General features: G+C 38.9%; 1 protein-coding gene across 1 annotated transcript in view; it reads left to right on the plus strand.

Moving 5' to 3' along the window:
- Positions 1 to 3,855, plus strand: part of SGMS2 (sphingomyelin synthase 2) — a 115,808-nt gene extending 111,953 nt beyond the window's left edge. Inside the window, exon 6 of the mRNA XM_053703524.1 lies at positions 3,560 to 3,855. Within this exon, the coding sequence (XP_053559499.1) occupies positions 3,560 to 3,763 (204 nt within the window). The 3' untranslated portion in view covers positions 3,764 to 3,855. The remainder of the gene's footprint in view (positions 1 to 3,559) is intronic.
- Positions 3,856 to 11,614: the final 7,759 nt, after the last annotated feature.

Here is an 11,614-nt window from a genome sequence, read left to right on the forward strand (position 1 = left end):
ATCTTGTTTTATTGTTTTGATCAGTCTGAGTTTCTGTACTGATCTGAACAAACACGATATACCATGTTGCAGGGTGTGTTTAACTGCATTATACTTAAAGGGATAGGAAAGTCAAAATTAAACTGGCATGATCCAGATAGAGCATTTTAATTTAAGACCCTTTTAAATTCAATTCTAGTGGTATCCTTTGTTGAATATAATTTGTACAATATCCTCAGCAGCATCAATGCGTTAGTGGGAGCTAAGTGGTGATTGGCACTGCTGAGCCTACTAGGTATGTTTTTCTACAAAGGTCACTAAGCAAATTAGATAATAGAAGTTAACTGGAAAGTTGTTAAACATTACATAATCTATCTAATCATGAAAGTTTAATTTTGACTTTACTGTCCCTTTAACTATGTGTTTAATCACTTGGTTTACAAACATAGTTATATGGAAGTAACATATTAGAGCATTTTCTTTTTGCACTATTATATACCCCTTTAAGGGACATAAAGTCACTATAACATTAATTGTTCTGTAAACTCTAAGCAAGAGGACTTGTTAAACATAGCGGTGTTGGCTTCAGGTTGGTTGAGAGTGTGTCTGCATTCATTCCTGAACTGATATGGCTGTGATTCATTTGTAATGTGATTTCTGTATAGTAGTAAAGCTAATATGTTAGGTATAGTATACTTTGCAGTCGATCTCTGCAATTCATAAACCATGGGAAAAATATTTGGAAGTAGAATACTATTTGGTGACACTCATATTCCCAATTAACCAGAGTCTGAAAAAGACATAAACTAACCTGCATATGGGACATTACAGAAGTGACCTTAAAGGGACAGTCAACTCAAATTTGTTAATGTTTTAAAAGATAGATAATCCCTTTATTACCCATTCCCCAGTTTTTCATAACCAACACTGTTATATTAATACACTTTTCTCTTGCAAGGTGTATCCAGTCCACGGATTCATCCTTTACTTTTGGTTTTTTTCTGGGGTTATTACCACATGGCTGTTTTTTGTCACTTAGGAGTGATTTACTAGGCCTCACAGCTCCGGAGTAGAGTGGGAGGGGCCTAATTGCCTCAGATGCAGCACTTAGAATTGCAGATAAGTTCATGCTGTTTCACATGGAGGGTCCTGCTGATGTTTGAGGGCCTAAAAGAAGCTATATTCCCCCAAATCTGATCCCTAAGGGAAGGTAGGGCCATCACTCCTAAGTGACAAAAAAACAGCCATGTGGTAATAACCCCAGAAAAAAAACAAAAGTAAAGGATGAATCCGTGGACTGGATACACCGCAAGAGAAAGTAATTTATCAGGTAAGCATAAATTCTATTTTTACCTCTGTGATTACCTTGTTTCTAAGCATCTTCTGACGGCCCCCTGATCACATGACTTTATCTACTGACTTGCATTTAAGCCAATTAGAGCTGTGTCGTTAGAATCCATGGGCGTCAGCACAATGTTATCTATATGGCTCACATGAACTAGCTTCTCCTGATGTGAAAAGTAAATACAAAAGCATGTGATCATGGGGCTGTTTTTAGGGACTTAGAAACAGACAGAAATTTAGAGGTTTAAAGGTTATAAAGTATGTTAATATAACGATGTTGGTTATATTGAACTTAAAGGCTCCTGCTGTACCTCTTAAAAAAATCTGGGCGTTTCCAGATGGAACGCGTTGAGGAAAACGTGTCATCGCAGCAACGCCAGCCAGTCTATGAGAAGTGAACTAACCCTGAAAGAGATCCGCACACCAGGTTGGTGACGAAATAAGGATTACAGCAGGAGCCTTTAAGTTCAATATAGAAACAGTCTGGCAGAGGAGCTGTATACGGTGTCACTACTAACAACTGCAATTATTTTGTTTTATATCTTGTACGTGCATTTTTATATTGCGCAATTTTATTTGTCAATAAAACTTTTACCCTTAGACGTCCGTCGTGGGCTCTTGTGTTTTTTTTCTTCTTGAAAAATCATAAGGCTGCCCATGGTGAGGAAAAAGTGCTCAGGTTAATAAACCCAAATATATATGATGGTATTAAAGGGACATGAAACCCCAACAACAAAAATTTATTTCATGATTTATTATCTAATTTGCTTTGTTTTCTTGATATTCTTTGTTGAAAAATATGCCTAGGTAGGCTCAGAAGCAGCAATCTACTACTGGGAGCTAGTTGCTAATTGGTGGCTGAATATATATGTCTGTTATCATTGGTTAGCCTGATTTTTTTTTTTATTTCTTTTTATTATTTTATAAAGTAGAAACAAAAATACATTATTTGATCATAATTATACATTCATTTTGATTTGGAACCATACTACATTACAGAAACAAAATACTTTTCATCCCAAGTAAAAAAAGACATAGAGAAAAAAAAAAAAGGACAGAGAAACAAATCCTCTTGTATGTCTCCTATAACTTAGGACTTGTTAGTCTAGGCAATCATCATCATCAATCATCTGGTTAGCCTGATTTGTTCTGCTAGCTCTCAGTAGAGCATTGCTACTCCTTTAACAAAGGATACTAAGAGAATCTAATAATAATGGAAGTAAATTGGAAAGCTGTTTAAAACTGCATGCTCCATCTGATTTATTAGAGAAAATTTTTATTTTATGTCCCTTTACGTGTGGAAAACATAACATTCCAATGTGCCTCCCAGATACATATGTTTAGTATACATCTCAATATCCCCATTGCTAAAATTCAGTATCCCGTGCTTGGGAAACTCACATTGACCCATGTCTATAAATGGCAATCAGGATATATATGAATAATTATCTTTAAAGGGACATTTAACACTTTCAGATGGTAATATAAAAAGAAAACATACACTCTCACTGTTTATTTTGTCCCCATTTCTTGTAATTCTATTTTGAAATTGTGAGCAATTCGGTTCCTGTTAGAAATGGAAGTGCAGAATACTGTTATATTCCACACAGCCATTAGCTGCACATTTTCTCTAATTGGCCACAGCAGAGAAAGTAACTTAAGTTACAACATGGCAGCTCCCACAATTAAACTTTAAAAAACACAGCTAAAATTATTCTCAGACTAATCTTTTCTTTGAATGCATCATTCTATCTAGCATTTATTAAGAACTAGATTACAAGAGAAGCGCTAACTTATTATTGAATGTGAGATAAAACAAGGTTTTAGTTGCTTTTAGATCTCATTATACTCCATATTACAACACATAAATCCTTACTTGGTTACATTACACACAGGCACATCAATTTTAACAGCAAATCAGAACCAAAAGATTTTGACAGCGGATCAGAACTAAAAGACCACAGGAGTCCATCCATATTTTCTATGTGCACATATCTGTTATTACGTTTCATTCCTCTCTGATTGATTGTCCATCACATATTCAACTGCTGTACTATAAAAGGGACACTTTAGAAGGGACATAGAATGTACAAGTTTTGCCTTTCCAAGTGGCCATGAAAATAATTAGTAACGTATTAATCCAACATGGAGATATTTATCAGTTAGAAGAAAATTTACTTTGATCCAGTTTATCAATTTTTCTAATTAAAATGGTAACTTTTTTCTTTTCTTTCAGTGCTTAAAGAATTCCTCACAGACAAATGTACTCTCCCGGACATGGTGGTTTCCCGTCTTCCTCTTCTTTGAGAAGAACGTTCAAGCATGTGTTCCATGTTGTTTTTCCTGGCCTATCTCATGGCCACCCAGCTGTTTCAAATCTTCGTGTAAAAAGTATTCAAGGGTTCAAAAGACAGGTGAAGACAATGAAAAAACCACCTGAATTCTCTTCTGGAGAACGCTTTATCAAACAGAAACTTGAACTCTCTAACCAAAGGAGTATTTTTAGTTTAAAACAATAAATAATGAAGTGGACCAATTTTTATGTCTTTAATTATAAAAGTTCTGGTATTCAGGTTCTTGTAAATCATATGCATAAAGTATCAACAGTTGTATTGTCTTCTAAACCCATTCAGCTCAAATCATTGTTACATCATAATTGAATTGTAACTATGTATGATTTATTTATTATTTTCTGTGGCTATGTATGGGTAATGCAGCTTTTTTGTTTGTTTTTTAATGGATCTGCAGTAATTAAAAAGTACAGATACAACCATTTCTTCTGTTATGTGTGATCAGTCCACGGGTCATCATTACTTCTGGGATATTATCTGCTCCCCTACAGGAAGTGCAAGAGGATTCACCCAGCAGAGTTGCTATATAGCTCCTCCCCTCTACGTCACCTCCAGTCATTCTCTTGCACCCAAAGACTAGATAGGAGGTGTGAGAGGACTATGGTGATTATACTTAGTTTTTATAACTTCAATCAAAAGTTTGTTATTTTACAATAGCACCGGAGCGTGTTATTACTTCTCTGGCAGAGTTTGAAGAAGAATCTACCAGAGTTTTTCTTATGATTTTAACCGGAGTAGTTAAGATCATATTGCTGTTTCTCGGCCATCTGAGGGAGGTAAAAGCTTCAGATCAGGGGACAGCGGGCAGTTGAATCTGCATTGAGGTATGTAGCAGTTTTTATTTTCTGAATGGAATTGATGAGAAAATCCTGCCATACCGTTATAATGACATGTATGTATACTCTACACTTCAGTATTCTGGGGATGGTATTTCACCGGAATTACTCTGTAAAAGTACATTAAACCTTTTAATAGGTATTTAATTCATGTTAAACGTTTTTGCTGGAATGTAGAATCGTTTGCATTTCTGAGGTATTGAGTGAATAAATATTTGGGCATTATTTTTCCACTTGGCAGTTTGCTTGTTTTGATTATGACAGTTTCGTTTCTCTCTCACTGCTGTGTGTGAGGGGGAGGGGCCGTTTTTGGCGCTCTTTGCTACGCATCAAAAATTTCCAGTCAGTTACTCTTGTATTTTCTGCATGATCCGGTTCATCTCTAACAGAACTCAGGGGTCTTCAAACTTCTTTTAAGGGAGGTAGATTCTCTCAGCAGAGCTGTGAGACTTATGTAGTGACTGTGTTTTAAAACGTTGCTCTGTGATTTTTATGTTTAAAATTTAATTAGTGTTACTTTACTAATGGGAACAAACCTTTGCTAACAAGTTGTGTTGTTTTTAAAGAGTGATGCTATAACTGTTTTTCAGTTCATTATTTCAACTGTCATTTAATCGTTTAGTGCTTCTTTGAGGCACAGTACGTTTTTTGTTAAATAAGATTGTAACCAAGTTGCATGTTTATTGCTAGTGTGTTAAACATGTCTGATTCAGAGGAAGATACCTGTGTCATTTGTTCCAATGCCAAGGTGGAGCCCAATAGAAATTTATGTACTAACTGTATTGATGCTACTTTAAATAAAAGCCAATCTGTACAAATTGAACAAATTTCACCAAACAGCTAGGGGAGAGTTATGCCGTCTAACTCGCCTCACGTGTCAGTACCTGCGTCTCCCGCCCGGGAGGTGCGTGATATTATGGCGCCTAGTACATCTGGGCAGCCATTACAGATAACATTACAAGATATGGCTACTGTTATGACTGAAGTTTTGGCTAAGTTACCAGAACTAAGAGGCAAGCGTGATCACTCTGGGGTGAGAACAGAGTGCGCTGATAATTCTAGGGCCATGTCTGATACTGCGTCACAGCTTGCAGAGCATGAGGACGGAGAGCTTCATTCTGTAGGTGACGGTTCTGATCCAAGCAGATTGGATTCAGATATTTCAAATTTTAAATTTAAATTGGAAAACCTCCGTGTATTACTAGGGGAGGTTTTAGCGGCTCTTAACGATTGTAACACTGTTGCAATACCAGAGAAAATGTGTAGGTTGGATAAATACTTTGCGGTACCGGCGAGTACTGACGTTTTTCCTATACCTAAGAGATTAACTGAAATTGTTACCAAGGAGTGGGATAGACCCGGTGTGCCGTTCTCACCCCCTCCAATATTTAGAAAGATGTTTCCAATAGACGCCACCACACGGGACTTATGGCAAACGGTCCCTAAGGTGGAGGGAGCAGTTTCTACTTTAGCTAAGCGCACCACTATCCCGGTGGAGGATAGCTGTGCTTTTTCAGATCCTATGGATAAAAAATTAGAGGGTTACCTTAAGAAAATGTTTGTTCAACAAGGTTTTATATTGCAACCCCTTGCATGCATCGCGCCGATTACGGCTGCGGCAGCATTTTGGATTGAGTCTCTGGAAGAGAACCTTAGTTCCGCTACGCTGGACGACATTACGGACAGGCTTAGAGTCCTTAAACTAGCTAATTCATTCATTTCGGAGGCCGTAGTACATTTAACCAAACTTACGGCTAAGAATTCAGGATTCGCCATTCAGGCACGTAGGGCGCTGTGGCTAAAATCCTGGTCGGCTGATGTAACTTCTAAGTCCAATTTACTTAATATACCTTTCAAGGGGCAAACTTTATTTGGGCCCGGTTTGAAAGAAATTATCGCTGACATTACAGGAGGTAAGGGCCACGCTCTACCTCAAGACAAAGCCAAAGCTAAGGCTAGACAGTCTAATTTTCGTCCCTTTCGGAATTTCAAAGCAGGTGCAGCATCAACTTCCACTGCACCAAAACAGGAAGGAGCTGTTGCTCGTTACAGACAAGGCTGGAAACCTAACCAGTCCTGGAATAAGGGCAAGCAGGCCAGAAAACCTGCTGCTGCCCCTAAGACAGGATGAACCGAGGGCCCCCGATCCGGGACCGGATCTAGTGGGGGGCAGACTCTCTCTCTTCGCCCAGGCTTGGGCAAGAGATGTCCAGGATCCCTGGGCGCTAGAGATCATATCTCAGGGATACCTTCTAGACTTCAAATTATCTCCCCCAAGAGGGAGATTTCATCTGTCAAGGTTGTCAACAAACCAAATAAAGAAAGACGCGTTTCTACGCTGTGTACAAGATCTATTATTAATGGGAGTGATCCATCCGGTTCCGCGGTCGGAACAAGGACAAGGGTTTTACTCAAACCTGTTTGTGGTTCCCAAAAAAGAGGGAACTTTCAGGCCAATCTTGGATTTAAAGATCCTAAACAAATTCCTAAGAGTTCCATCGTTCAAAATGGAAACTATTCGGACAATCTTACCCATGATCCAAAAGGGTCAGTACATGACCACAGTGGATTTAAAGGATGCTTACCTTCACATACCGATTCACAAAGATCATTACCGGTATCTAAGGTTTGCCTTCTTAGACAGGCATTACCAGTTTGTAGCCCTTCCATTCGGATTGGCTACGGCTCCAAGAATCTTCACAAAGGTTCTGGGTGCCCTTCTAGCGGTTCTGAGACCGCGAGGAATTTCGGTAGCTCCGTACCTAGACGACATTCTGATACAAGCTTCAAGCTTTCAAACTGCCAAGTCTCATACAGAGTTAGTTCTGGCATTTCTAAGGTCGCATGGATGGAAAGTGAACGAAAAGAAGAGTTCTCTCTTGCCTCTCACAAGAGTTCCATTCTTGGGGACTCTTATAGATTCTGTAGAAATGAAGATTTATCTGACAGAAGACAGATTAATAAAGCTTCTAAATGCATGCCGTGTCCTTCATTCCATTCAACTCCCGTCAGTAGCTCAATGCATGGAGGTGATCGGCTTAATGGTAGCAGCAATCAAGCATAGGGCTATCCTACGAACTAGATAAGTTTATACTGTTAGGTAAGGTGGGGCAGACTTGCTGGGCCTATGGCTCTTATCTGCCGTCAATATCTATGTTTCTATGTTTCTATGTTTCTATGTTAGCAATGGACATAGTACCCTTTGCACGCCTACATCTCAGACCGCTGCAATTGTGCATGCTGAGTCAGTGGAATGGGGATTACTCAGATTTGTCCCCCACTCTGAATCTGGATCAAGAGACCAGAAACTCTCTTCTATGGTGGCTTTATCGGCCACATCTGTCCAGGGGGATGCCGTTCAGCAGGCCGGACTGGACAATTGTAACAACAGACGCCAGCCTTCTAGGTTGGGGGCGCTGTCTTGAATTCTCTGAAGGCTCAGGGACAATGGAGTCAGGAGGAAAGTCTCCTGCCAATAAACATTCTGGAATTGAGAGCAGTTCTCAATGCCCTTCTAGCTTGGCCCCAGTTAAAGACTCGGGGGTTCATCAGGTTTCAGTCGGACAACATCACGACTGTAGCTTACATCAACCATCAGGGAGGGACAAGAAGCTCCCTAGCAATGATAGAAGTATCAAAGATAATTCGCTGGGCAGAGTCTCACTCTTGCCACCTGTCAGCAATCCACATCCCGGGAGTGGAGAACTGGGAGGCGGATTTCTTGAGTCGCCAGACTCTTCATCCGGGGGAGTGGGAACTTCATCCGGAGGTCTTTGCCCAAATACTTCGACGTTGGGGCAAACCAGAGATAGATCTCATGGCGTCTCGCCAGAACGCCAAACTTCCTCGCTACGGATCCAGATCCAGGGATCCGGGAGCGGTTCTGATAGATGCTTTGACAGCACCTTGGAACTTCAGGATGGCTTATGTGTTTCCACCCTTCCCGCTGCTTCCTCGATTGATTGCCAAAATCAAACAGGAGAGAGCATCAGTGATTCTAATAGCGCCTGCATGGCCGCGCAGGACTTGGTATGCAGATCTAGTGGACATGTCATCCTGTCCGCCTTGGTCTCTACCTCTAAGACAGGACCTTCTGATTCAGGGTCCATTCAAACATCAAAGTCTAACTTCTCTGAAGCTGACTGCTTGGAAATTGAACGCTTGATTTTATCAAAACGTGTTTTTTCTGAGTCGGTTATTGATACCCTGATACAGGCTAGGAAGCCTGTTACTAGAAAGATTTACCATAAAATATGGCGTAAATACCTATACTGGTGTGAATCCAAAGATTACTCCTGGAGTAAGGTTAGGATTCCTAGGATATTGTCTTTTCTACAAGAAGGTTTAGAAAAGGGTTTATCGGCTAGCTCATTAAAGGGACAGATCTCAGCTCTGTCCATCTTGTTACACAGGCGTCTGTCAGAAAATTCAGACATCCAGGCCTTTTGTCAGGCTTTAGCTAGGATCAAGCCTGTGTTTAAAACTGTTGCTCCGCCATGGAGTTTAAACTTAGTTCTTAACGTTTTACAGGGTGTTCCGTTTGAACCCCTTCATTCCATTGATATAAAATTGTTATCTTGGAAAGTTCTATTTTTAATGGCTATTTCCTCGGCTCGAAGAGTCTCTGAGTTATCAGCCCTACATTGTGATTCTCCTTATCTGATCTTTCACTCAGACAAGGTAGTTCTGCGTACTAAACCTGGGTTCTTACCTAAGGTTGTCTCTAACAGGAATATCAATCAAGAGATTGTTGTTCCATCCTTGTGTCCAAATCCTTCTTCAAAGAAGGAACGTCTTCTACACAATCTGGATGTAGTTCGTGCCCTCAAGTTCTACTTGCAGGCAACTAAAGATTTTCGCCAAACTTCTTCCCTGTTTGTCGTTTATTCTGGACAGAGGAGAGGTCAAAAAGCTTCTGCTACCTCTCTCTCTTTTTGGCTTCGTAGCATAATACGTTTAGCCTATGAGACTGCTGGACAGCAGCCTCCTGAAAGAATTACAGCTCATTCCACTAGAGCTGTGGCTTCCACTTGGGCCTTTAAGAATGAGGCCTCTGTTGAACAGATTTGCAAGGCTGCAACTTGGTCTTCGCTTCATACTTTTTCCAAATTTTACAAATTTGACACTTTTGCTTCTTCGGAGGCTATTTTTGGGAGAAAGGTTCTTCAGGCAGTGGTTCCTTCTGTATAATGAGCCTGCCTATCCCTCCCGTCATCCGTGTACTTTTGCTTTGGTATTGGTATCCCAGAAGTAATGATGACCCGTGGACTGATCACACATAACAGAAGAAAACATAATTTATGCTTACCTGATAAATTCCTTTCTTCTGTTGTGTGATCAGTCCACGGCCCGCCCTGTTTTTTAAGGCAGGTAAATATTTTTTAAATTATAATTCAGTCACCACTACACCCTTGGCTTCTCCTTTCTCGTTGGTCTTTGGTCGAATGACTGGAGGTGACGTAGAGGGGAGGAGCTATATAGCAACTCTGCTGGGTGAATCCTCTTGCACTTCCTGTAGGGGAGCAGATAATATCCCAGAAGTAATGATGACCCGTGGACTGATCACACAACAGAAGAAAGGAATTTATCAGGTAAGCATAAATTATGTTTTTTCAGTGTGTGTATGATGTACTGTATATATATATATATATATATATATATATATATATATATATATATACATACACAGACACACATTAATACATACACATGTATGATAGTTATATTTCATGATCCATAAATCATATAGAATAATAAGAATGACCATTTTTAAAGATTAGGTTGTGTTTAGTGGAGCTATGCATACAGGACAGTTGTTTTAGCACTATACTATGGTTTTAGTTTGTTGATCATAGAAGGTGGTTTGCCCACTATACATATGGAGTTGCCAAAATACTTAGGCACAGTAATTATTGATGCACAAGCATAGATTTGTACATAACTAGTCACAAAACTATTGCAATTGTAAAGATTTCAATTGCTATAGCCAATTAATTTTATAGCACAATAGTTAAATATAATATTGTTTAAGAAATGTATAATAATGTCCTTTTTTAAGAATAAAGAAGCCCTTAATTCAGAGGGTTTGTAATCTTTAAGCCTAGGGGTGGCTGGATATGTTCCCCTCAGGATTTTTTCTATGGTTCTGTATTCTGTAAGTTTATGTCAGTGTGAGATAAGATAGTCAAGGATGGAAAAGATTGTTCTATAGGGACATTCAAAACTTTTTTTTTTTATGTTGCATCTAAAAGATTTTATTTTAAAATGTTTACAAAAACAAACATAAAACCATATTCCTTACTGTAAAAAAACACCTTCCTTCACCACTTCTCCCCTATTTTTATGTTCGCACATTGTTGTTCACCACCCTAGCTTATTATTTTGACTGTTAATTTAATTTAACCTTCATTTTCTTTTACCTTTAAATACTGCTATTGAGTATCAATATTTTCTTCAGTCTAATGTCCCTTTAATGTATCTCCTAAATCCCAAGATTCTCCACTGCTATAGAAGAACGCAGTGCTGGAAATAGCAGGTAACTACTTTTTATATAAAACGCTTACTGCTACAGCATTTGTTAGTATCCATAGTCTTTTAAGCTATTTTTCTTTCTGCTGCGGTAGAGATAATTTTATGTGTAGTAAACAAATTTTTTATAGCCTCCTGAAAGCTATGTGTTTATTAACAAGTAATAGCTAGTTTTATATTGCAACTAAGCATTTAGAACATTTCATTTTAAAATATGTATATGGAAGTTAGCTCTAAAGTCTATGTAGGGTCTGTTTCATCAGACATTTTAAAGGTACATAAAACAAGTTGGGTTAGAGACAAAATATAAATTTACACTGCAGTGCCTTGCCATTAACCCTTTCTTTTTAGTTTCTGAATTGTAAAGCTCTAACTCCCCCACACATTTCCTTCTATGGCTGTATCTATATTGTTTTGGTAAAATATAAAAATGCATAGGGATTATCTGCTGGAGCATGTCTAGAAGCTGTGAACTCAGTTGAAATACAATGCCTGTGTCTAAACACTGATAAGGGGGGATGGAGTTGACTTCTCCAGGCAGCTTAGCTATGTAATTCATTCTGCTTATTTTTGAAA

The sequence above is a fragment of the Bombina bombina genome, chromosome 2 (genome assembly GCF_027579735.1).
Source record: "Bombina bombina isolate aBomBom1 chromosome 2, aBomBom1.pri, whole genome shotgun sequence".
NCBI lineage: Eukaryota > Metazoa > Chordata > Amphibia > Anura > Bombinatoridae > Bombina > Bombina bombina.